At 41.5% G+C, this 27853-nt stretch overlaps 1 protein-coding gene across 1 annotated transcript in view; it reads right to left on the reverse strand.

Annotated features, from left to right (window-relative positions):
* Window positions 1-3574: 3574 nt before the first annotated feature.
* sbf1 (SET binding factor 1) overlaps window positions 3575-27853 on the reverse strand; it is an 80751-nt gene continuing 56472 nt past the window's right edge. The window contains exons 19-43 of the mRNA XM_084711058.1: window positions 27008-27076; window positions 26695-26853; window positions 26211-26476; window positions 24855-25027; window positions 24676-24749; window positions 22252-22444; window positions 22024-22151; window positions 21758-21933; window positions 19622-19758; window positions 17321-17528; window positions 17017-17213; window positions 15809-15946; window positions 15640-15735; window positions 13892-13966; window positions 13226-13398; window positions 12187-12363; window positions 12006-12107; window positions 11719-11904; window positions 9734-9860; window positions 9483-9613; window positions 9050-9394; window positions 6774-6979; window positions 6270-6357; window positions 5995-6126; window positions 3575-5867 (exon numbers count right to left, since the gene is read on the reverse strand). Of these exons, the coding sequence (XP_084567184.1) occupies window positions 5769-5867; window positions 5995-6126; window positions 6270-6357; window positions 6774-6979; window positions 9050-9394; window positions 9483-9613; window positions 9734-9860; window positions 11719-11904; window positions 12006-12107; window positions 12187-12363; window positions 13226-13398; window positions 13892-13966; window positions 15640-15735; window positions 15809-15946; window positions 17017-17213; window positions 17321-17528; window positions 19622-19758; window positions 21758-21933; window positions 22024-22151; window positions 22252-22444; window positions 24676-24749; window positions 24855-25027; window positions 26211-26476; window positions 26695-26853; window positions 27008-27076 (3855 nt within the window). The 3' untranslated portion in view covers window positions 3575-5768. The remainder of the gene's footprint in view (window positions 5868-5994; window positions 6127-6269; window positions 6358-6773; window positions 6980-9049; window positions 9395-9482; window positions 9614-9733; window positions 9861-11718; window positions 11905-12005; window positions 12108-12186; window positions 12364-13225; window positions 13399-13891; window positions 13967-15639; window positions 15736-15808; window positions 15947-17016; window positions 17214-17320; window positions 17529-19621; window positions 19759-21757; window positions 21934-22023; window positions 22152-22251; window positions 22445-24675; window positions 24750-24854; window positions 25028-26210; window positions 26477-26694; window positions 26854-27007; window positions 27077-27853) is intronic.

Raw genomic sequence — 27853 nt, forward strand, 5'->3', positions numbered from 1 at the left:
AAGTCTGATGTACTAAATAATCTGAATGCTTTTAAATCATCTGTTAACATTAACACAACCTAAATTTAAGGCAGGTCAACTTCAAAGTTTTTAGTTTTCCAACTCCATTATTTGCTTTGAGCAAAAGTAAAATGCTGCCCCTTAACAACCTGATAGTATGATTTTAGAAAAAAAAGCATTTTTATACTAAACATAATGTGTTATTTAAGTTTGTTAAAAACAATCAATAGACTTAGAATAATCAAGTGTTTCCACTCTAAACTAGCTGATATTTTACTAACATCTGGAAAAATAAAAGTATATATGTATGTGTGTTATCTGAGGTGAAACCTGGTGAAATCACACAACACAGATGAACATTTAAACCCACAGTTTTTATTTGGATTCTAAAAACTATATTGACATGATTGACAACATAACCCGGCTCAGAAAGTCATTTCTAATTAAAAAAAAAAAAGAAAAGAACAAAAATAAATAAAAAGGATTATGTCATATTGATGTGGATACTGTAGCTGTTGCTGAGCGTTACCACGGAGAGATGAGTAAACTAGAGTGAAAAGATGAGCTGGGTCTGACTGGATGCAGACTGCAGTCACAACACAAGGACACACTGAGTCTTCCCACAGGAGGCTTCTGGCTGCTGCTGAGACTCCTGCTGTCACTCTGCTCCATCTGTTCCTCAGGGGCAGATTATTTTAAGATGCACAAGGTCACCTTAAACTTAATGATGTATGATCATGATGTTGGCTGCGTACTGGGTCACCACAACCTCCAGCTAACTGTTAATGGAGGCTGATGTGTCAGTTGCTGTGATGGATGACGCTCCAGATACTTCAGCTACAGAGCTTGTTTTCACATTATTATTATGCTTATTAATATAAAGATCAACAGACTGGACGTATTCCTCCTAAACTCTTTTTTACAAAAGAACAAACTTGGCTGAAATGTTTCACAGGAACAGTTTCAGTACCATCCTGTGACTTTCCACTGAGCCTGAGAGCAACTTAAATTCTCTAGTTCAAGTTATTTTTGTTTCTTTTTCTCACAAATTTACAACTTTAATCTGTGAGAATTTCTGATTTTTGTTTTTCTCACAATGACTTTACAACCTCAGTATTTGAGAGTTAAGTGTGGAATTTACAAGTAAAAAAAAAAACAACTAATTCTCTGAGAGTAAAGTGATGAATGTACAAGAAAAAACTTGAATATTCTCTGATATTATAAAGTTATACATTTACAAGAAAAAAACTTGGATATTCTCTGATATTATAAAGTTATACATTTACAAGAAAAAAAACTTGGATATTCTCTGAGATTAAATTTAGGAATTTAAAAGTAAAAGATGAAGTTCTCAAGATTAAAGTAATAAATTTCTGATAAAAATGCTCAGAGATTATCCAAATTTTTTTCTCGCAAATTTATAACTTTATAATTCCACAGAATATTCAACTTTGTCTTTTCTAATAAATTTGAATTTATTTTTTTCTCAAAAATTTTAACCACTTTAATATTCAGGCTTCTTTTTCTTTCTTGGACATCTACAACTTTACTCTAAAACATTCTTCATTTTCTCGCAGTTTTATCACATAAATCTAAGACAACATTTGAGCTTTTTCTCGAAAACTTGTGAGATTTTTTTCTGGCAGATTCTAATCCCTGAACTTTCTTGTAAATCTAAGACTTAAATCTTGGAATCTCTGGGTTTATTCCTCATACATTAACCCTCATCCCCTGGCTCCGTTTTTATTTCTTTAACCTACACTGGCCCTTATACACTGTTGAGTGGTCACAGGTGAAACACATGAGGTTTAACCAACGAGGGCAGTGAAAGATTTCAGGTTTGTGAATACACCATATTACCAAAGACTTATTAACATCATTATTATCATATTAGTAAGTTTGGCGTCTTTGATTAATATCTTGACCTACTTCACTGTGCATCAGAAACGAATCGGGTTAATTATGGAGACTCCTGACGTACAGAACATTTAGGCAGCCTGAACACGCAGCCAGCAGCAGGTCAGTCAGCAGAACCCAGCATGAGGAAGACTTCAGATGTGTGAAATTTATTGTGACAGTAATCTTCATCCAGATCATCCCACCACTGTGGGTGAGCAACACAGTAAAATCCAACCAGCCTTTAAAAAGCAGCCCAGAGGCTTCCTCTTCCACTAACACACCAGTTCCACTCCTGCATTAACGGTTGGTCATGAGTAAGGACAACCAAGTTTACAAAAAAAAAAAAAAAAGACATTGAGGGTTTACATTTTCAAAAAAAAAAAAAAAAGCATTAGTCACATTAATACAGAAATAAACAAATGGCACATTGAATTCCTAATTTCAAAATAAAGTGGTGCTTGAGAAACTTTCTTACTGAGGAGACAAGTTAAATAAATTACTACCATAAACGTTACATACAAATCTGGAGTAGTATATACAAAGGAGTTATTAGACACAAAAAAAATCTACAATTTCAAATTGTATGTTCAACAAAGACAGCAGTAGAACATTATTTTACATAGCAGGGTTTGTGTTAACATGTGTGGGTCAGAGTGGTTTGTGTGTGTGGAGGAGGAGGGGGGTGAATAGAGGTGGAGGGTGGTGGTGGTGGGGGGGGGTTTGACAAACATTAACACCTTCCAGCTAAACGTACTGTTTCTCTAAAACTCTCTAACAGATGTCGACTCGTCTATGTACAAGCTTCAGCCCCGACGGTGCTGAATGAAAACTCTGGGCTCTGTTGATGCGTCCGACAGGAACGGTGAGTCTGAACTGCAGCAGATTCACATGTGACACACTGACTACAAGTGAATGTGATGGAACCTTGTTTGTACGTGAGCGGCTCTCAGACGTTTGGCTGACTTTCCCTGTTCCAACATCACTGAAGGAAAATTCTGGTAGTTTTCAGTCTTCCAAATGTCTGTGTAAAAATCTGAGAAACACGACTCGAGCTATACAAGATATCACTGTTCAAAGAAAAAACATGGATTTCCAATTTTCTTGAAAACTAAAAGTTTTTGTGGTTCTTTGTGGGTTGAGGAAATTACAGAAGATTATCAGGGAAAGGAATAAGAGGTTTTTTTTTTATTTATTTTGCATTTCAAGAATAAAGCAGAAATGTCAAACTTTAAGTATTAGTGCAAGGCATATGGAAAAATAAAAAAGAAATCAGAGAAGATTCTTTTTCATTCTGAGAATAGTTAAAATGTCAAGAAGAAAATTGAAATGTTGAGAAAGATGTTACAATGTGAGAATAATCTCAAAATGTCATGAAAAAAGATGAGATGTTGAGAAAAAAGCTGAATTGCTGAGAATAAAGTCAAACTTTTAGTATTAAAAAAATAAATCAGAGGATTTGCATTTTGTAAATTAAATCAGTATGTTGAAAATATGTATTTTATTCTCAAAATGGTATTTCAACAAATCTTGACATTTTGACTTTATTTCCAACATTTCAACTTTATTCTCAAACTGCAAAAATCTCTCCCCTCTGATTTATTTTTTATATCTGCCGCTAATACTCAAAGTTCAACTTTGAAGTGCATCATTAAAAAACGTGTTCCTCTGTTTCCCCCCCCCGTGTCTCGCCCCAATACAGGAAACATATTCAACTAAAAAAACATTTAACTGATAACAAGACTTTTTCCATCTTAGCTCATAGAAAGTTGATATTTTGGAGATGCATGTTTTTTTTCAAGACAGCATGATATATCTGGGTGAGCAGCCTTTTTAAATGAACTTAAACGTTCCATGAATCTTTCAGTCATGTCTGAGAGTCCAAACGAAGGTAAACACATGAAGTAGCCTCCTGGAGTAGAGAGAAGTTTGTTTCTGTACATTCAGTCTTTCAGGATGTTTTTGTAATATTTCTTTATCCAGTTCTAGTAGCGTCTTGCTATATATGAAACAACAATAATGTTTATTTCTGCAGATGTGTGGGTTGTATATATGGTTTGACAGCTGGCTGCCCTGATTTACCAAACTATCTCACAGTTAGCTACGATAGCTAATCTAGCGGGCTAATTTCTGTGTTTACTTTCAGTTGAATGAAGTGTTTGAAATGATTATGTAGGACTCTGTTGTTTGCTGGAGTCATAAAATACTAACATGATACACCAGCTGGTTTTGGAACAGAATTATCTGGGAAGTCGTCCTTAGAAACTGTTTGGAAAAGGGCAGGCACTTTCAAAAAAAAGACTTGGCAGGTGATTGGATGAACCATCTGTCACGTCTTCTTTCAGTGAAGAAATACTCTCCAGTTCTGATATCACTGATGCAATCGCACTAGTCCTTCCTAGGACGCTGATTGGCTGCACCACTTTAGGTGCTGACACAAATGATCAACTTGAAGCCTGGTAAGATGGATTCTCACATGATCTCATGAATCCAGCTGCCTCGCAAAGTAAAGAAACAAATGGTAAACTGCAACTCCAGCAAACAACAGTGGTAGTGAGTCATAGTTATAATGGTAGATTGAGACACAGACTGAAAAATACCTGAATTTTCCTTAAACAAACATCCAGTTTCCAACACTTTGAGCACAGCGGCGAGCTAATGTCCATTTCTAAAAACCGTAGTCTCTCATAAGCATCCCATAATATCACTCTGTTCATTAGTATCCCTCCTCATAATCTCCTACCTTCCAGATCTCCTTCTTCTATAGATTGTTTTTTAAGACATCACTACAAAATAAATCCCTCCTTTTTCCTTCAGCATCCCTTAATATAAAAATCTGAATGTTAATAGTGGTTTGTATGGATTAAAAACACACAGGTGAAGAGCAGTTTAGCTTAGTGAGGGAACGTTTTGTCTACTTTGTAAACACTCTCAGTGAAAAGTTCACCGACACACTCGATATACCTGACAGACTCCGACCTGCGACTGGCTCTCCTGGTTCGTTTGATCTCTGCGACTGACTCGAGGCTTTCACAGTATTCCATCATCACCTGCTGAACACAGCTGATGAGAGTTGATCTCCGTCTTGTACAAATTTGAGATTTTGGAAAACCAAAAAAATAAAAAGAAAAGGAAATCCTTCATGAACCGTTGAGGAGGCACCCCCCTTCCTCCCCGTGCAGCGACACACTCCTTCTAAAAACTTCCTCCGGCTACATCAGGCAGTGAAGAGGCAGAGAGAGCCGAAGCCGAAGAGGACCGGAAGGACGAGCGTTTGCCGTCAGCACGCGTGTTCCTCAGGGTTACTTTGGTCCGTCAACCCCCACCATCGATCTTTTTGATCCTTCTCTGGAGCAGTCTAACGAGTCCTGTGCGTAGCCTGGCCGCTGGGCGACTGCAGCTCCTCCGTCATTCCTCCCCGGGGTGTCTTAAAGGGCGAGCTGGGTTAGTAGTAGGGAAGGTTTACAGGTGGAGGGTCTGGAAAGATCATGCTGGTCCGAGCTGCAGGAACGCCTCAAAGAAATGCAACAACGTGCTGTAATATGCATTGTTTTTAGTGGTCAGGCTGTCAGAGGGGGAGGTGAGAGACCGCGACAGCGAGTGGTTCTTCTTTTGTTTTGTTTTTTTTCTTTTTCTCATTTTTCTAACAAAAACACTGACACGCTGCTGTGACGCGAGGTTATTAGTTCAACACTAGCGGACAGAACAGAGCTTAAGTGGTGAAAGGCCCCTTCCCCTCCCCGTTTTCAGCTGGGATCGGTCGGCAGAGATGTCAGTCAGGTGCCGCAGCACCGCTCATTCGTTCCCGGTTGCATTGCTCCTTTAAACAAACAAACAAACAAAAAAAAGAAAAGAGTCCCGCCTCTTCCTCTCTAGGCGTCTGACAGGCAGCTCTGAACACTGTCCATCCACAGCTGTGCGTTCTGGCTGTCCTGGGCACAGAAGTTGTACACTCGTTTGGTCGTCTTGAGCTGAAAGAAGACAGGAAAGAGATTAATTTCAGTCGTCTGCACACAGAAATAACAGTGTGTTCGGGTCAAAGCAGGTAAAAAAATAATAATTTTAAAACACAGTGGTACTCAGTGGCGGTGAACTTACATCAAAGAAGGCTTTCTCATCAATGTTTTTCGGCGCTCCCATGGCAGGCGTTCCTGGAGTGACGGACTCCACATCAGCCAGCTCAATCACTCCTTTACACTCCTTGTCCTGCCTGCTCTCGTAGTATCTCAGCTGGGGACAGGGTGCAGTGTTAGAGACACACGTCGTCATTAAAAAAAAAAAACATATATATTTTGAATTTCCAAAGAATTTGTCGGCTGAACGCTTTATTCAGTCATTGCTCCAGTTTCATTTTGAGCACCCCTCCGTCTTACCTGATGTTTGGTCTTGTCCAGCACAAACCACCGTGGTTTCCATGGTTTCAACAACGCCCCTTTCTTAAACAGGATGCCTTCAAAACTCCTGATGGGAGACGATCAAAATAAAACTTAAGAGATGTTTGACATTTTAAACATTTCTCTGACATATATTGATATTTAGTGACAAAGAGTTGTTTTCTCACAGCCTGATAATCCACAGTGTGACGGTTACATTGAGTAAACATAGGGGTTATTAGTAGGATTACAATTTTAAAATAAAGAATGATATACTACCATGCACAGTACACACTCAGCTGCTAATTCATTATCATGACCTTGAGAAAAATCACTTGATGAACTGTGCACAACAAATTTAAAGTTGCAACGATGAGTATATTTGAGTTGTGGACAAAACAAGACACTTGAAATAATTAGTAACTGTATCTGAATACATTTTTAAAGCTACCCTCCCACCCTCCAGGTCTCCTCTCAGTGTGGTGGTATACGTTCGGTACAGACCTGTTCTCGCTCTCCGTGCTCTGGAACTGGCTGTAGAGCGTACTGGTGCTGGTCCGACCGGCGACAGGCGTGGAGGTGGCGCTGGCCTCGCAGTCCAGAGCCAGGTTGATGGAGGAGCCCACGCCGCTCTCCTGCAGGTAGACGCCCTGAGAACGCCGCTGGTGGCTCAGGTTGGACGACATCAGCAAGGAGCTGGAGAACGACGGCTGAGGAGGACGGAGGAAAAGCTTCAGTGAGTCTGAGTCTGACTTTAAACTCTCACCTATTGAAATGATGCTCACTTAAAGGGACAGTTCACCACAAAATCAAGAATACATATTTTTCCTCTTATCTGTAGTGCTTTTTATCCATCTAGACATGATGTGAGTTATATCAGCTGGAGAGATGTCTGCCTTCTCTGCAATATAATGGAACTTTTGGTGCTCAAAGTGCCAAAAAATAAATCTGAAACTCAACACCACTGTCTCTTTCTAGACATCATGACCCAGTTAAAACACACACCTTGTTGTGAGCAGTTTCATGTTCATGTAGTTTCATGTTTCTTTCTATGGTTTAAAGAAAGGCCAGAGGAAAATATGTACTATTGATTTTTGAGGTGAACTGTCCCTTTAATTTACAATAATAACAGGATACAAAAAAGTTTTCTAACATATCATACTGAAAACAAAACAAAAGCTTACTGGGAAGCAGGAAAATACTAAACTCAAAATATGTGCTTTATTTTTTTCTACGACATTCAAACAGCACAGTACAGTCCTTTATGTCCTTAAAGGGATAGTTCACCCCAAATCAAAACAACATATTTTTCCACTGTTCTGTATTGCTGTTTATCCATCTATAGTGTTTTGGTGTGAGTTGGAGAGTTTTGGAGATATAGTCCTGTAGTCCTGTGGTGCTCAAAGCAGGTTAAAAAACCCAGCAGCAATCTCTTTAGAGAATTCACAACTCAGTTCAAAATAATCCTCAGACTTGTTGTGAGCAGTTACTACTGACAGAAAGAAAGTAGTTCCTACATGAAAGGTCTGTGAGTTATCTTGCATATCTGGGTCACGATTTCTGTAAAGAGCCAATGGTTTGATGGTTCAAATATATATTTTTTGGTGCTTTGAGGACTAGTGCCACTTAATGCCATTGTATTGGAAAGAAGGCAGACGTCTCTATGGCTGATATCTCTAAAACTCTGTAGCTCACACCAAAACTATCTAGACAGATAAATGGCACTACAGGCCAGAGAAAAAAAAATGTATTCTGGATTTTGAGGTGAATGGTCCTTTACCTGCACTCTGTTTTTGTTTCACCACAAGATGTCAGTAAGTGGACAATATTTGTCTTGATCTTTACATTGAACTGTCATTCAGTTGTTCAGTCAGGTGTCCAGAGAACACAAGTCGAGACTTTACGTCTCTGCTGCTTTACTTGGCCAACATACGTGATAAATGTTTTGTGATTTGATCTGGTAGAGTGTAGGTGTGTTGTGCTGTACCCGACTAAATCCAATCAGATTTGGCTGTTCAATACAAAGATTTAATCCTTTTTTTTTCCCTTGTACAGCGCTGCATTGAACAGCCATATCAGCCTACATGAGTCTCATTTTTGTAGCCTCTGTCATCTGTAATGCAGAAACAACAGATTTTCGCGCAGTCATAGAAAGTAAAAGTGTGTGTTTCTCCTGACAATCTTATTGATCTGATCAATCAATCAATCACAGTGAACAGCAGAGGAGGCTTCACCGCCATCTGGTTCAAAACTGGTTTAGTCGCCTTCACTGACACTGACATCATCGGAGCAGCCAACAGACTGGAGCTCTGCCCAGCCTCGCTGTCCAGTGTCGCACTGCCCTCTTGTTTCTATCAGTCTTCTCCACTTCGTTTTAGTCATTTTGAGACTCAGTCTGTAAAGTTTACAGGCTGCCATACTGTTGCTTCTACATTACTGTATACAATGATGCAGATAGAGAAGAAAAGTGCACAGATTCTTCTTGACTACTGACTCAAATCATTTGAGTTTTCAGGGGCAGCCCTACATAAAATTTAGTAGTTGGAGACATTTTGCAGGGTGAAAAATTTTTTTAATTGACAGTGACCATAAGAAAAAACACCATTTCTTCCACTAAGGAATTAACACAAATTCAACAAATCCTCATGAATTCTTCAGTGTTGCATTCACGAACCAATCTTCTGTAGAGGAATTTTTCCAGAGGACTGCACATGACTGTATCTCGGTGCAGTTCGGTCCAGAGAGCTCTTTGGGAGGGAAAATGAAACCGTTGGTCTCACCTTGCTTTCCAGTTTGGTCTCAGTCCTCTGCGTGGTCTTTATTTTGTCCCACGTGTCTTTCCACTTCTCTGACGTCTGTCCCAGCTCGGCCTCCAGGTTCTGAATGTCCTGCAGCAGCTTGGTGATGGCGTCGGGCACCACCTTGCTGAGGCTGTCGTAGCACGGCCACACGATGCGTCGCTGCGACTTGGGCCCGCTGGTGTCTGGCTTCTCTGGCGTCTCCTCCGCCACCCGCTCCTGCCGGCCCCTCAGCTCCCAGTCGTAGGATGGCCCCTCTGACAGGGTCTCCTCCATGTAGAAGTCCCACACCTTTAGGTTGGAGATGAATGTGTACGGCCGCAGCACCTGGAACACAAAATGACTCACTTTAGAGTCTCCTTTGTGTGGAATATTGTCTGGTTTGTACGTGTTGTGTCCCCTGCAGTGGTCTCACCTCATCATCTTCAGGAGAGAACATGTAGTTGTAGAAGATAGGCGTCTTCTTGTTGAGTCTGTCGATGTAGTCCCACACAGACTTACACACCTGTGGGCTTTTCCTCTCACCTTTCTCCTCGTACAGCACTCCTGCACACACAGAGGGTTTGTCAGGAACACACACTTGATCTATGGCTATGATCTCTGGTTTCTGAAGCAGAGTCACAGTTATTCAAAATAAACCCCCCACAGACTCTGATGTGTTCTTACCCAGCTCTATGCGTTCGTAGTCGGAGTCGAGCAGGAAGGTGCGGAAGCGGTTGGACACGTAGTGGTAGGCCAAGAACTTCAGGTAGTATTGACTGAACTCAAACTCCATGGGGAACTGGAGGTGGATCTAAGGGTGGAGGGACAGACACACACAGGTCAGGCCTACAGTTCAAAGGGTCTGATGACAAAATTACCATCACACAGATGCCTGTGGACACTTGTGGCTACATGGCTGCTGAAACTATAAAATGGCTTTAAGCTGGAGATTTCCTGTGAGTTTTCCTTACTCTAAAAACACACTGGAAATTTCAGATAGTTGCTAAGTTATATTCTGACATCCTGATGGCAGAGAAGCAGGTGATTTCAGTCTCTTACTTCAATGACAAGTGAGATAAATGATCTTTCAGTTAACCTGTATGATCAAACACAGAAAGAATATCTGTCTGGAGCCACAACTATTGAATTCTCTCTTTTCCCTGCAGAAAAACAGAGAGCACAAACTACTACAACATGACCATCTGTAATCAACACTCGGATGCGTTGGACAGCAGAATATTTTAAGTGTCACCGGAGCTAAATGAAGCCACACTTCCTGCATGTGATAAGAGGGCAGAACACACGTCACTGATGAGCAAAACAGGAAATACAGACTCAGACTGTCAGGTAAACACACACACAGCACTATAGATATCTATAGGAAGAGGAAGGAACAGAGGGATGCTCCCTGAGTTAACATGCATATATCATTACACACTGCTTCTAGTCCCAGCTGTTATTTATACTGTGTTGTGTAGTTAGTTGCTCACGACAGATGATTCAAAGTGATTCTAATGTATTGTCCTGACTGCAGAGGCCTGGGCAGCATTTAAAACATGACTGGAAGTGGACTTTAATACACATGCTCCAATCAAAAAACAGAAAATGCTTTCAACTTTACATGCTCGTACCTGTCACCTTGTATATAATGACTAATTAATAATCTACCATTTACTGTTACTGTTCTTGTAACTGTATTTATAACATTTTCTGACTAAAATGTAGCTTAACCATGTCATGTGATCTGCTGCTTCAGCACACTTCAGGAATGAACATTACTGGGACCATTACAGCAAACTGTAGACAAACATTTATGTGCAAGAATCGACCCTTCGCTAAGTCCTGCCCTCCGTAGTTACTGTTGCTAAGCCTGCCAAACTTTCCATTCATCTCTGCAGTTTGCAGTGTTAACAGTGGTAGATTTAACATCAAATTTGGGGGATTGTTGAAACACGAGGTCTTTGGATCCTTAGATCGGGATAAGAGCTAAGCTAACTCGGCTTAGACCTGAGATGGCGAGCCAGAAAGAGATGCATCGTCATCTGCCCACTTTGATTCTACATCAGCCCACATCCTCCTCCTCAAACCCCCACAGAACAAATGCAGTGGTATCTAACAAGTTTTGCTGGAGGTAGTTTTAAGGTTACTGCAACATTTGCAGCTTATGTTAGAGTTTAATCCAGTCACTACACATGCGCTCGTGTTTCACGTTTTTAAAAGACTACAAAAAAACCCCATCAGTGTCCAGACTCATGAAAGGCTGAGTATCACTCTTCGCAGGGCCTCCTGCACACTTCAACATATAGAGAAATAGACAGCTTGACAGCTCTAGTTACAGTTGTTAAGCTATGATTGGACAGTTGCTGTTTGGCGGTGGGGCTTAGCGAAGGGTCGGTTCCCACTATTAACACAACCACTGACTATCTGTGTAACAATCTGGACTAATATTTAACTATATTGCATTGATTTAAATAAACCTACTCTTATTATGTGTCAATCTGATCTTTAAATGTTCAAAACATTATTTGCCATGGCCGCAATAAAAGGGTATCCAGAAAAGTGGCTTCATTTTCTAAATTTTGGAGCATCCTCTCACTACTATTCTCTGCCCTCAATATTAGCACTAAAACAATTCTTCTGAAGCCTGACATGCAGCGCTGCAGACCCACCTGGTGCACACAGTCGAGGAACTGCAGGAAGACGGGGGTGAAGCCGCTGCTCTGGCTGCCCAGAGTCTGCGCCCCACGGTGGCTGAATCTGTGGCCGAACGACAGCCACTCCTTCTCCACCAGCAGCCGGAAGCCGTCAAAGGTTCGGTAGTACGGATCAGACAGCAGCTGCACCAACGACACCACCTGCACGCACACACACACACACACAAACATGTCAACACTACACCTTTGCTCAGACAGCAGGTTTCAGCGATAAAGTTCAGGTTTCTGAGTGTCAGTCCAACCTGCGTGGTGACGTCCCAGCCGTCCTCCAGGCTGACCATGACTGATGAGCCTGTATCCAGGAGCTCCACCACCAGGACAGACACCTGCAGCACCCTGTGGAGCTGCACACACACACACAGGGTCAGTAAAAACAACACTTAAGGTCCCAAAATGAGCTTGAACAGTAAACCTACTACTAACCAGAGCCATCCACTCAGAATCCTCCAGGCAGCGCTGGAAGCTCATGTTGGGGTCAGAGGTTGACGAGCTCGGCACGCAGGCCTTCATCAGCTTCTTGAAGCTGTTCTTCACCTGCCGCACGTCGCAAACCTCAATGGGAACCACCTCCCACTGCTGGAACGAGTCCTGCTTCCCCCCCTGAACACAACACAAAGTTAATACAGATGACTCCCAACCAGAACCACATCATTACAAAGCAGAGTCAAATAAGTCCTTCTTCTTCTTTTTTAATTTGCTAACCTTTTTTATGTTTATTTTTTAAGCCCAACTTGCACACAGTTTGGGTGCAGCAGCAGGAGTTCCTGTGTAGGAGGCTAAGTAATGTCCTGCTGTGGACAGGTTCAGGAGCACAATTTATTTTTGCCATTGCTCTTTACCTTGCTGTCAGACAGCCTTTTCCTACAGGGAATCACCATCATCTAAGCCAAATATTCAAAACAACCAAACTCCATTAGCAACAAGTCATTTTGCCTCCCTAGCAGTTGTTGGTCTACCTCTGCCTCGATTGGTTAGTTTGAATGAATGAATGGTTTATTTTGGTTAAAAAATCATTATTTCACACAATAAAATTCACAGTCAGCAGCCAAAAAACGAACTACCTGAAGCTCAAGGCTTCTTTTTGACTATACAATCCATTAAGATAACCCAGAACATCAGCAATACAAAAAAGAAAAAATTATATTATTTTACCATTTCAAGACTTTTTTGAAACTTACCAGGGAGCTGCATAATTTCAGCTCATAATTAATTCCATTCCATAGTTTAACCCCCCAAAATGAAACACATCTGTATTTTACGTTGGTTCTCACTTTACATGTTTCAAATAAAAGAGGGATTGATTAATATGTTGCTACTGACCCTGTCCACAGCAGCACACTGCTTAGTTTCCTACCCTGAGCTCCATCTACCACAGCCAACACACTGACTATGGATAAGAACCACTTCACTTCAAAAACTATGAACTATCTCTTCAACATTCATGATGTTAATGGTGTGTCACCTTGAGCTGGGCCTTGTCTCCAATGATGTAGAGGTAGGCTCTCTGCTGGCGGAGAAACAGTGCCTCACTCGGCCCTCCGTTAGGCTGCGGAGACTCTTTCCCTGCCAGACGCGTCCCCACGTCTGGGTTGTAGGCACTTAAACGGCCGCTGCCCCGGATGCTGCCCCATTTACCTGCCGTCAACAAACACAGAGAAAGTAGAGTCTTAAACTGAATCATAGCATGAAAACTGAGTCATAAATATAAACATCACGTGGAAGTCCTTTCCATGTTAAATGGCCATTAAAGGATCATTTCGGTTTATTACGAGCCGAATAAACCGGAATTATCCTTTAAATCACACTGATGTGTATGACATCCACAACTACTGACAGCCATGCTGGTAAACCAGGCAGAAACAGTTGAAAACTATCCAGTCCAGTTTGCTACATCTGGCTGACAGCTACAGAGTCGACTCTGGTTGCTGCTGACATTCAACAGAGAGAAGAAGAATCAAACAGGAAACAACAAACAGGACATCAGACGGACGGAGCTGCAGCAGCAGCATGCACACAAAGACCATTAGTCCGCAGAGACAGCACACTATCAGGACCCACGGCAAACAAACTGACGCTACGGGGAGAGAGAGCTGATTGGTTAAACAGGAGGGGGAGGGGCCTACTGTACCTCTAGGAGGGCTCCTGGCCTTGCCAGACACTTTGGGCTGAGAGAGGGAGATGACTTTCGCCCTTTGACCCAGAGCTGAGGTCAAACGACAGAGACGGCCCGTTAAACAACAACACCACACAATGGAGGAAGGTCTCACATTTCTCTCTCTCTCTCACTCTCTCACTCACTCACTCACTCACTCACTCACTCACTCACTCACTCACTCACTCACACTCACACACACACACACACACACACACACACACACACACACACACACACACACCCTAAACAAAAATACAAGGGATGCATTAAAGGGTAACTACAGTATTTTTCAACATGGACCTTTTCCCATGTTTTCGACAAATGTTGACTAATGGGGGAAACTGTTTTTTTTTTTTTTAATGGTCCAGTATAAAGTGAGAGCGCTGCATCTACAGAAGTTATGTCCACTAAAGTGTTTGTTTTGACACCGACAGGCTCAGATTATTGTTATGAGTGTCTGACAACATTAGTCATTATATCACTCTGTTCAAAGCCATAAGACTCCACTGACACTCATCTTACCTCTCTCATCTACCGCTGCCTCAGTAAGTTTTTAATAGGAATGTAAAAATATATTGAATAACATGATAAAAAATGTCTTGATACCTTACCAGACTGTGACAATATTTACTGTGATATTATATGGTTAATTATTGTATGATCTTTTATTTTATTTTACTGACTGCTGCATTGTTTTTGTTCTGTAGTTGTTCATACATAATTCAAACATTCAATAACAAAGACAATTCATGTCAATTTTGTGCACCTGCTTAAGTCATAGCTGCTGCATTTATTTTATTAAAAAAGGAGAGCAAAAGCACTTTAACTTTTTCTTTGCTTTTTAATATGAAGATAAATATCATATTGTATACTTATTATCATACCTTGTGTTCTTGACATTGTTACATCCTTAGTTTTTAGCCCTTTGGAAACACCCAACCTTACAAAATATGTCAAACAAACCTGAAAAGAATATTTGGATGCAACCTCTTTGTAACAGCCAACATTTTGATTAGTAACTGTAATTTAATTATGTAAAGATACATTTTTTTTAGTAACTAACAGATTAAAATTGCATTTATGTTGTAATTTACCTTACATGTAGCAAATTATTCTCAAACATCACCAAGAGGTAAGGCTTGTTTTTAGCCTAACAGTTGTTGATGACTGATGAGTCAAGTAGTTTGTGATTTTTTTGCTGCGGACAAGTTCCAGCGTTGTTGATACTCGCGCACAACTGATCACATGATCCCTTCCAGAGCAATATAATGTCTGTTTCTGATTTCTTTAAAGAAAATGGTCAACCTCTGCAGTGATTCTTCCCATAATGTAATCAGACACGTTGAATAACAATCTCAGCCTGACAGTCCAAAACAAGCACTTCTAGCAGATACTTTGATGGTGCTTAAATGCCTGGAGTTGCTTAGTTTTGCTTGTGCTGGCTGAAGCGCTCTCCTTAAATAGTGTTGTTCCCATTAGTCAGTTAGACACAAAAACATTGAAAAATATGGTCCAGTTTGAAAAATAGAAAAGTTACCCTTTAACTCATTCATCATCCTCCCGGTCCAGTCCCAGTTTCAGCAACAGATTTAAGACTTGGAACACACTTCACACACTTTGTTTTGAAACCAGGACTGTAAGAGACTACAGCTAACAGAAAAACTACTGAGTAATGTAGGTGCACACACACACACACACACACACAGACAGACATGTCTCACCTCCTCTGCTGAAGGTTCCAGGAACGTCCTCCTTTGCGCCCATCACCTGCTTCATCAGAGCGCCGATTTTGGGCTGCCTCAGTTTATCTGAGGAGTCTGTGGACAGAAGAAAGCATTGAACTTCTGTTCTGATCAGTGAGTCTGTGTGTGTGTGTGTTAGTCTACCCACCAGAGGTGCTCATATGTGTGGAGGTGAAGCCGCTGAGTGTGTTCCTGCCGCTGCTCTCACTGTAAGAAGGCATGGAGCTGATGATGGCCTGCAGGTACTTCTCCTGCTCCAGACTGGTGGAGTCTGCCTGGGAGGGCACTGCACACACAAGAACCACAGAAACAAACCTTTATGTCTTAGATACAGCTTGTTAGCATATGAGCTGTGAAAGATCACAGTTCTTCCTCTTTATTTATTGACAAAGGCATGACAAAAATGTGTCCTCCCTAAGCTCATTTGTCTTAAAGGGACAGTTTGGTTTATTTTAAGTGGGGTTGTATGAGGTACTTAAACAGAGTCAGTGCATGACCTACAGTAGATGGCGTATGCTATATTTAGATATATTTTCAACACTTAACCTTGCTGTCTGACAGCTTTTTCTAACAAACCACTGTAAACCATGCAAGCCAAATATCATTCTCTTTAAAGTAACTAGTCTCCATGGGCAAAATCAGTCATTTTACCTTGCAGAACATGGGAGTTGCTGGTCTACTGCTGCATTGATCAGCTAGTTTGTTTGCGTTATTATGTGACTTTGGTAATTCTGAGCTAACATTTAAAAACACTGAAGTCACAATAATGTAAACAAAGGAATAGATCAGGGCAGCAACTCCTGTGCTCTGTAAGGTAAAATTACTGATTTCACCTATGGAGTTTGGTTGATATGGAAAAAGTAATATTTGGCTTATACAACAGCAGTTTCCTATCAGAAAAAGCAAAGATCAAGCAGTGAAAATATTCTGAAAATAGCTTACATTTAAACCGATATGTGTATTGCTTCCAGTACTCCTGTTGCTTCTACAAACTGGGGGACTGTTGACCGCCATCTACTGTAGGTAATACACTGACTATAAATAAGTACCTCACAGAACCCCACTTGAAATAATCCAAACTATCCCTTTAATCAATCTAATTGCATCTTTTCCATGTAACATCCTGATCACTAGGTTCAGAGTAACAGCTTGTAATCATGTCCTTTGACTGCAGTACTCCTCACTACAGGTCACTCTTCCAGGTCAAAATTATGGACTGAATGGTGAATGGTGGTGTCTAAGTGTATACAGCAGGACAGTCTGAAAAATAACCAGCAAAATTCCCTGGTAACATAAAAGTTCAATGTTATATAAATGATCAACTAGATGCCAAAAGCACATCTGTTTTTTTTTTACCTGCAGAAGGGGCGTTCGGGGACTTGAAGAAGCCCACCACCCCCTTTGCATGGAGGCCTGCAGACCGCAGCAAGACGGCCTTGGTTCGTGAATTCCTCCAGCAAACCACAGGGAAGCGATTCTGTCGGTAGCAGCGGCAGATTCTCTGGATGGTGGAGTCTGGGATGCTCTGAGGCACAATCAGCAGGCCGGGGTAGCTGTGGCACACACACAAAAACACACACACACATTATGTTTAGCACTGAGGAGATGTCCATGTATGACTCCAACATCTAACCGCTCATCTCCATGTGTGGTCTCTCACCTCCTGCAGACCGTGTACATGCGGTTGACGGTCGAAATTCTAAACGGCTCGTTCTTTGAACGCGTCAGGCTGTTACTGAGCGTTCCCAGACCCAGGCGCTGGTAGTCGCGGCAGCAGGCACGCTCCACCACGTTGCTCATGGTCTGTCTGTCTGATGAGCGGATGGTGGAGGAGAGGGTGAGAGAGCTCTGGTCCACTTCCTCTGAAACTGTGGAGGCACACAGGAGAACTTTACTCTGCTGTGGTCCAAATGTCAAACATTGAGTTTAATTTCCAGCACTAACATGGCTCCCACAATTGTGTAGTATAAAATGACACATGGCACAGTACATGAGACACAGAGAGCTGAGTAATGTCTAATGTTAAATGTGCAATGTGAATGTAAGAAATATAAGAGTTAAACTGGCAGTTGAAATACTGGAAGAAGCTGAAGTGGCAGTTAAAATGAAGTGCTGAAGTTAGGTCAGATTAAGGGTAAACATTGAATGAAGTGTAAACATTAAAGAACCAGTGTGCAGAATTTAGTGGCATCTAGCAGTGAACTTAAAGATTACAAACATGTTGTCTCACTCTTCCCATCAAAGCATGTAGGAGAACCTACAGTGGTCATAAAACACAAAAGGCTGTATCTAGAGCCAGTGTTTGTCCATTCTGGGCTACCATGACTATACAACATGTTGGCCCCCATAAAAGAGGCTCCACAACCTCTGTAGAAAATAGCTTATACTTAAACAACTCATTCTAAGATGATGAAAAACACAACTATTATTATTTTCAGGTAATGAAAACACATTTTTGAATATTATATTATATTTCTGCCATATTTTACCAATAAATCCCCATAGATCTTACACACTGGACCTTTGTAAGAATTTGGGATGTCAAATATCACTGAAAGCTGATGAATTCTCAGTTAAAGAACATGAAATGAAGGCAGTGAATGTTGCAGTGTAAGCCCTGGAAGTGTAAGTGGCAAAACTAGTTAAAATTTCATATGAAGTGGAAGGCACAACTAAAGGTACAAATAACAAATGTACTTGCGCCCATGGGCATGATGGTCTCAAAATGAGGTGTGGTCAGGCACATTGCTATCTTGAGGCAGTAGAAATGACTGTACTACTGGCCAACAAAAACCTGGTCTAAAGTCAAGGGCGCATTATTTTCCTGCTATTTAAAGGGCACATTATTCAGATAGTAAGCTGCGTCTACATACACAGGTTTACAATGTGCACACACTCTGCTTGTTATGCCCGGTCACAGTTAAAACACTGGCACAGCAGGTCATAAAATTAACATTCTGATTAGTACAGGATGGGTTGCAGGAGGCTGAAATAGGATGCAGCATCTGCCCATTAACCGAGATGCTGTGTGTGCATTTATGCACGAGGCACAGCAGCATAACTTCATTGTTTATTTAAATCTCCCAACACACTGACAGGATCAGTCAGGATCTAATGTTAATTAATTAACTGCGGAAAATTCATACGGTGAAATTGTTGTTGTGATGATATTTGCTCCAGTGACATTACTGTCCATGGAAACGTTTAAAGTGACTGAAAGCAGCCTCTCCAATCGATAAACCAGCTTGAGCTTTCCAGCTGACTTTTTTGGCTTTTATGCCCTTAACTGATAGGACAGCTTCAGTACATGGAGCGCACGCTCTGGTGTGAGAGGCTACTTTCAGTGATTTTGAATGTTTCATAAACGTGCACAGCACTCTCTTAATGGGGAGAGTGTCGCCCTGTTTCACCCACCTGCTCATGGCATGGATGTTAAGCAATACATCCAATCGCACACGCCTCGCAGACAAAGAGTCAAAAGTTTCTGACAATAACAAGCTTGGTGACACTGGAGGAGGTTGTAATAATGAACCTCTTGCTGAGGTAGTGACATGTGGACTGAGGATGTTTTTTCCACTATCAACCTAACTGACTTCACTTCTTGGTTGTGTTCTATGGTCATATCTCAGTTGAATTATTGGCTAAACTACTACACTACTGTGTTTTGTACGTATCTGCAAGCTTTCAAAAAAAAAAAAAAAAAAAGTGCAGAAATACAGACAAAAGGCTCCATTTATATCCGCATCTAACATAAAGCATAAATGAGCCTCACATAGGGCCCTACATGTCACATTGACATATACTGGGCACAAAAACGCCACATAATTATACATTCATAGTTGCTGAGACAGATAAATGCCTCCTGTGAGTGAGATGATGTCACCACTGGACATTTCACACACAATATACAACAATGTAAAAATGGGAGAAGGCCTGACAAGAGCAGAAAAATCAAGATTACCTGAAATTTCATCCTCATCCAGCTCTGACTGGAAACTGCTCCTGTTCTCCCAGGTGGGGGGAGAATACTTCTTCCTGGTCACATACTGTCGGCCGATGGTCCTCTTGGCACTCTTCACCAGGTTTTTGGAAAGCGTCCTGACAAAGACGATGAGGGTGAAAGAGAAGGGACAGTTGAACATTTTTTAAATACATCAGTGTGCTCATTCCAAGTCACTTGGTATCCACTTCCTGTGAGGACACAAATGTGCATGTAGATTTGGATCAGTGTCCCGAGTCCAGCACACAATGAGCCGATTTGACTCAGTGTTCGTCTTGGTGCATAATCGACAGCCATGAATCCACTGGTGTGTTGCTGGTTTAGCATGCCACAAGGCCAGAGTTAATCTGAATGGAGTTTTTTTTTTAGCGCACACACAGCAGAGATGGAAACAACAGGGCCGATAAAACGGCTGCCACATTTTCCACTGATGAATTATTCAAAGGCTTCCTTCATGCTCCTTTCATCCTCCAGAAAAGAAAGAGGGTAGAACTGAGTGTCTGTGGTGTGTGTGGTCATGGGGTTGGGAGGAAGGGGACTGAGGGCTGGTTGCTGAGATGTTGAAAAGAAAAGAAGAAAAGAGGCAAATTCACATTGTGGCTAGTCTCAGGCATGTACCAATACATTTATCATTTTAAAAAAAACACTTGAGGCTACAAAATGTCACAAAAATATGACTCCTGAGGTCACTCTGACTCAAATGATAACTCAAAACCAAAGAAGATTACAGCAATCTCTTCTCGATGCATCATAATCATCAATTCTTCCATGCTGTTGCTGTTGAGAACTCCAACCGACTCTCCTGCAGCAGTGCTCTCTGTAGACCTAACGGCACGTTTTCAGGCTTAATGCAAAGTGTTGTGACAGAGGTGATTATACATGCATGCACATTAATCACATAACGTGCAACGCTTTAGAATTAAGGCAACTGCTGATCCTGGTTGTTAAGGTGCAGTCACTCCTGCAGGAAAACCTTCCTATTTGAACACAAGCTGAATAGGTTCATACAGTCAAAGCACAAGAGAGACAGGTTTTGTTTACAGACTGACATGTACTTAAGTAGGTTGTGTTAACATCAGAGTAGAGTTGTAAAAAAAAAACTTTTTTTGTACTCTTTTGGGAATTTATTTTCCCTTTAAGAATGCCAATCTTGATCTTGTGTATTTAAATGGCCAAAAACCACTGGTAGTGTCAAATTCAAGCACTTTTCAAGGTGCATTTTCAAGCTTTTCCAGCTCCTTACAGCAGTGGTAGATACATATTTATGTACATTCTGTACATCTGCTCAAAATCACTTCTTAGAGGGGAAATATTCCAAAATTAAAATCTGACATTTTCAAGAAAAAAAAAAACTCTGATATTCTCCAGGTTTAAAGTGGTAAATTTACTAAAAAATAATCACAGATTTACGAGAAAAAACTTGGATATTCTCAGAGATTAAAGTGGTAAATTTACTAGAAAATACTCAAGAATCTGTAAGAAAACTTGAATATGCAGCATCCGTTGTCAGTGGAAACATCCAATCTTAATCACTGAACACATAAACTTCAACACATAACAGTTGTATTTCCATGTTACAGTATTTGCTCCACTTTATTTTCCCTAATGTGTTGCACTATACTTGAAAGAAAAGTGAGCCTCATATTGCAGAATGTTAATGATAAATTCCCTCCATCCTGCCCTCTGCTTTATCACTTCTGTTACACAATGCACTGTAACACTTTCTGACCTTTAGGCTGCTGAAATATGGCGTGGAAATTCTTGAGCTGGAGGTGTAAACGAATTACTTGGTAAATGGGGTAAATATGAGAGCACCAGCTGGGACAGCTGTAAATTCAGCTGTTACAGATGTAAAGGCTCATCTGTGTCACCTGGTGAGTTACTGCACTGTGCTGGACGCACTGTGCTTAAGACGGGGTCAAAGGTTACGAGTGATTTGACAGCCTGAAATTGTGCTTGTGCTGCTGATGGATGGTTCCTTGGAGCAAAACTGGAAGTTTTTTCATTCTTTAGTTTCTCTTGCATACATTTCTTTTGTGTGACAAATTCATTCCTTCTATACTCATATTTTTGTGATTCTGATAGATGATTCCTTACTTGAGTGACTGGTTCTTGTCCTTGGTCTTGTGCTCCACCACCATCTTCCCACTCTGACCCACAGTGAAGGCGAAGGTGCCCTGGACGTGCTGAGGATATCGCAGCTTGTGCATGTGCTTCCTGAAAACCTCGGCCAGGTCTGATGCCACCTCCTCGTCAAATGCGATCTTCATCAGCTGCAAGCAGACAGAGGAACAGTGAAATCAGAGGGAAAAAAGGACAGCAAGCAAGATGTGGTAGGAGTTGAACTGAGAAGGCAGGAGTACCTGGAAGGTGCAGGAGCGGAGCTGGAGCCCCTCCTGGACAAACTGGTCCATGGGTAAAGTGACTGAGATCCTCTTCTCCTTGGTTAGAGAGGCGATGGGGAACGAGCGAGTTACCACCTGCTCACCCACTGCAGGACGAAGACACACAGACAAAGAGCGGGGTTTAGCACACCCACAGACATGAAAACAGGCTTAGTCCTTCCAAAGTGTCTGTGTATCATCTCTCACCCAGTGGGTCAGTGGGCGTGCCCTTGAAGATGAGCCGGTACGTGGTGAGGAAGATGGCGCCCTCAGCAGGGAGCAGCGGCGGACCTCCCATCAGCCCCGTGGCTTCCTCGCGGCCGTCGGGGATCAGGTGGACCCGCATGGCGTCCATCACCAGCTCCTCGCCGGGTAATAGTGTCGGCCTCAGCAGCTTGGGCTGCAGAGACAGAAAGGAAGGAAGAGAGGAGGAAGATTAATAACACAGGAGCGTGAAGAGGAAGAACTGAGTCGACACGTAGACTGTTGCATTAATTTAAAATGTCACTACTTAGTTACAAACTTACTTATTCACTTACAAACTTATTGACAATTTTACTTACAAACTTATTCAGTGACAAATTAACTTGCTGACTTACTTAAAACTTACTTCCAAACTTGCTTACCGATTTACTAACTCACTGATTTACTTATTTACAAACTTACTTACTTACTGACTGACTCACTCACTCACTGATTTCTTACTGACTTACTGACTGATTTACTGCCCGACTTAGAAGCATACCTACAGACTTACTCAGTTACAAACTTACTGACTTACTGATTTACTTACTGACTTATTTACAAACTTACTTGGTTAGAAACTTACTGACTCTTACTTACTGACACTGATTTACTTACTGGATTACATTACAAGCTTACTGGCTTACTAACTTACTTAAAAAACTTACTTGCTGGTTTACTAATGTACAGACTTATTTACTGACTAACTTACAGGCTTACTTATTTACTTGCTAACTAAGGTACAGACTTACTGACGTACTTTGTTTCAGTTTCATGCAAAAAATCTTGAATGGTTGTGCTTGAAAAAAAAAGCCCTTCTTCTATAGATTCAGGTTATTCCTACATGCATGAGAGACGTACATACATCTAGTCAGGAGACAAGAATTTTTACATTTATGAAGATTCTTTATCTAAATATTTCCATACTAACAGTATACTTTCCAATTAAGCCATGAAGATAGAAGTTGAATTCTTTCTGCAGAGCTACCAATTCATAAAACTCGGTGATATTCACAGATTTGCCATAAAATTGATCAGGACTTTCTAACTTAACCCAACTTTAAAAACTGCAAACTGCCTGATACTTCATTGTGAACTCTGTGGCAACATGCTGCACTACTTAAAAATGGTACCTACAACTGTAATATACAATAAAACATGAACAACTGTGCAGTCCTACAGGACAGTATATACACAGTGTATATTTCAAGAGCAAACAAACACTCCACTCTTCAGAGTCTCATGCTTCCACCACCATGCTGAGGTTACTGACTGGATGACCTGCGCTGTTTGGGGAGTTTAGACACACTAATGTTGAACTGAATGTATTATTGTTGCGCAACACACACATCAGTTGATGAGGAGTGGTGGGATTTTGGCAGAGATGAAGTTATAAGCAAAATGATAAATACACAAAAAGAAACATAATAATATCCATTTGGGTGTGTTTATGCGACTGGATCTTCATTTCATATTTCTTAAGAAACTACCAGGACTGTCGTGTTTTGAACAGTCCCAGAGGAGCCGAAGCTTGATTACAGGACTGTCATTTTTAGACTAAGAGGCCTCTCCGAGTCTGGCTGCTGAGCTTTTCTGAATACCAGCAGTATGAAATATGACGCTGGCTGTGTCCTCTGGCCCCTTACATCACTTCCTGTCCCCCAGCGAGGGCCTGGGGAGCTTCCTAAGGAACTCCATCTCAGATAGGAAACAAATTACAACTTTTCCGTTTCATAATCTGTTGCACAACACCTAATGCCACACATATCCGTGCTCCAGCTGCAGTCACACAACGGAAAAAGGGTAGAGTTTCCTCTGTTGCCATTTAACTGTTGAGACTCTAATAGCTGTAAACTGTGCACAAGTGGTTTTGTGTTTTAGCTCATCCCGCAATCTGACAGCCACCAGGACATTCAGTGTCATGCTACAGAAGTACTGAGGGGAAGTTGTGAGAGCAGGGAGACGAGACATTACCAGAGAACTGAGCAGTCACATGTTCCATTCTCAAGTCTTTAGTGAAATGACAAAACATGTCACATCAAGCTCAGCGGAGCCACCGTCCCTCTCCAGCACACCGCACGCAGGACTAACAGCATCCTTCAGACTGAAGGCACTCAGCTCCGCAGAGGCCTCGGGGAGCTGCGGCAGCCGGGCCGAGCTCCGCCGGGCCTCAGGAGACCAAACGGCATGACAAAGGGAGAGCAGTCACCCAGCATGCACTGCTCAGGCGTGCTGTGAGTCACACAGTTCTGTCTTTAGCAGACAGACGTACCTGCTGTGACACTGTGAGCCTGAGCTGTAGGGATTGGTGGAGAGGGGGGTGGGCGGGGCTGGCGGGGGTTCTGCATGGCCTTTGTCCAGTGGGACGTAAAAATAGGAATTGGTTACCTTTTGGATCGGAGGCAGTCTCTTACTCTCCCTGTGGACTGCGTCTAACGTCTCGATGTGCATCTGAACGATATCTGCGCAGAAAGGGACAGAAGGATGAAGGAGGAGGACAGAAGGGACAGATTTCTTCATGAACGTTAGTGCGATGCTTTCTGTGGCACGTCTTAGTACCTCCATACCTGGTATCATGGTGTGGAGAGCCTTTAAGTGCTCGTTGGTCACGCCGCTCTCATTGCACACTTTGTCTACGAAGCGGTTAATGAAGCGCACCACAGAATTAGCCACGTCCGAGCTCTCGGCATCTTCGAAGCCGCTCTCCGTGTCATAGCTTTCCGCCATGCTGCCTGCAATACTACAAAAAAAACAAAAAAAAACAAACTGCTTTCAACATTTATATTTCTAAGTTCTTTCTTAGAATTACCAGAAAAAAGCGAGATGACTGGTTGCTCTGTATTTTCAAATGTAGATGAACAATCTGTTGGGTGCTCTTGGGAAACGGGCGGAAAAATGTATAATCAAAGGAAGGCAATCCAGGCACTCCAAGAAATAATAAATGCTAGAAACGAGGAAGGAAATAATTAATTAAAAAGCCTTTATTATAGTGGCTAAATCATTTTAAAATGTCAGCATGTTTCAACCACCACAGATCTTCATCAGGACTTTAAACAATCGTTTGTTCGCTTTTTGATTAATTATTTCCCTCCTCGTCACTTGCATTTATTATTTTTTGGTGTGCCTGGATTGCCATCCTTTGATTCTGAACAACCAGCTCTAGATACGTTCTACAGGACAAAACAGAACGGTATCTGAGCTGACAAAGCATAAATGTTCGATTACATTTTGTATGAAACCACCACACACTCCAGCCACCCTTCACAAGTGGAGGTTAAGTAGATTTTTATAGTCTACTGGAAATTTGTTGGACCCAGTAATGTTGTTTCCTATGAACTTTTATGACTGGAATGTCATCTATTGGTGATGTAGATGAAATTCAACTTGGTTGCTAGAAGTTGCATGTTGGGCAAATTGCATAATTAGCATAATTATCCACTCTTGCCATGAATTGCGATGTGGTGTTTCAGATGAAAAATGAGCTCGACTTCTCGGCTACTTGAGGAAATTGGCGGCACACACACCACAGTACATCGTGTCCTGAGATTTGTCTCATTCTACCCTCTTAAACTCCTGCTTCCATTCACTGTGAAGTTTTTGTTGTCATTTTGTTTTTTCAGTCCATCTTTCTGTGTTTCCTCATGGGCTCTGTAAGGATTGTGTTAATAGTTTGAGTCAGCTTATTAAGCCCATACTTCAGGCTTATCCTCAACTAGCCTCAACAAGTATTTTTTGCTGTTTTTGTAGAATTTTGAACTAGAAGGTGCAAAGGAATAAGGATGCGTTGGTGAAGGCTTGCAGTATGGGATAAAACTTGGTGTCCACAGGAGGCAACTCCTATGTTTTTTCAATGCCAAAAAACAATAAATATAATGTTAAAATAAAAGTCTGATCCCTTTATGAAGGCTGACATTATTCTGTACCTGTTCGTGACGTAGCTGTTGCTGACGCTCTCCACATCTCCGAGGCCCGAGCTCCTCAGCAGGCGGTTTTTGCTGGTGTCCAGCGGCAGCAGCAGGTAGCTCATCCTGTTGGCGTAGTGGATGGCCTGGCTGAACACCGTGCTCTCCTCCTTCTGCACGCGCTCCGCCTGCATTTCCTTGCTGAGCGTCGGCCACAGCCGGTTCTGCTCTGACGCCAGCTCCAAGGCGCTGATTTCCCTCCCGCTGCCCGACCCGTCCTGCTGCTCCTGACGACAAATCAAAGGAGGTGCGTTAATGATTAATCATCTCATGACAAAAATGACACTCCGCTCAGCAGGTCCGGAAACTGACTCATTAGTCTACAAGCTGTGGTGGAAGATTCTCTTCCAAAAATTCACCAGAAACTTTTTACATGTGTAAGACTATCTTTTATCACTTCTTTGTTCACTGTGGGATCAATATCGAGTGCAGCGGAGGTGCTCACAGAGTTCTGCTGCTCTCCCTCCTCTGTCTCCAGGTACAGGGCTCTGATGTGGTTCTGCACGTCGCTGTAGAACATGGCCTCCCAGAACTGCATGGTGGTCCACACCATGTGCTCCTGTACACAGCTGTAGGCAAACTGAGTGATGCCTGCGCCCAGTTTCTGTCACACAAACACAGAGAAGAGACTTTTACGATGAAGAAAAGACACTTAAATAGAGTATGCATGTTCAGACAAACACATCCCAGAAACCTCTAAATCTCCTCACTCAGTTAACTGTAAAACCAGGAGGGATTTTAGTGACTTATGAACTTACTCTGCAGAAGGCTGTGACCAGCGGAAGCAGGGCAGCTGCAATACCGTGTTCATCGATATGAGAGCAGTCCTGCACACACAGATAAGCATGAATGATGTGACAACTTACAAACCATAAAGCAGAACTTTATTCAAAATATATCATCTGAGGCTGATTACTGGACTATTCATCAGATCTGTCCTCCTCTTTATACTGTACATCTTTATCTCTTGCACACTGTAATTTACCCTTTATACTTCTTACTGTGAACTTTTGCACCTTCCCTCGACAATATTTTGCACATTCCTGCACACCTCTGTCATAAACTAAATTCTACATCATTTCTTTCTATTGTTTTTTCATGTTATTGTCACTTTTCTATATTCTCTCTATGCTGGTTGACTTGCAGTACCTGTTTTCATTCTTCTTTATACATATTTTTTTTTGTTCAGTGTTAACTGGAGCACACCAATATAGCACAGAAAAGTCCTTGTATGGGAAAACCTACTTAGCAACAAATCCTCCATATATATTCACATATCTGTGAAAACTCTCATATGTTATATCATCTAAATTTCTAAGAAAAACTCAATTTTTTCTTTATGTAAATAGAGTTTATGTAAATATGTAATTATTGTGTTGACAGATTAAATATGACATGTTATTAAAGGTTATTTTGATCCTTCTTTCCACTCAAAAAAAAGCAATAGAACAAAATATGCTAATTTAATTCCACTTAGACTCTAAAACCTCAAACAATTCCTGTAAAATTAAATTAGAACGCCTGTCCAAGACATATCCACTGTAGATTAATGGCTGTTCTTGAACCACAGCATTTAGCTTTACTTCATGCCAAGTTCAAATTTG

The sequence above is a fragment of the Lutjanus erythropterus genome, chromosome 22, assembly GCF_056507025.1.
Source record: "Lutjanus erythropterus isolate fLutEry1 chromosome 22, fLutEry1.hap2, whole genome shotgun sequence".
Taxonomy (NCBI): Eukaryota; Metazoa; Chordata; class Actinopteri; order Lutjaniformes; family Lutjanidae; genus Lutjanus; species Lutjanus erythropterus.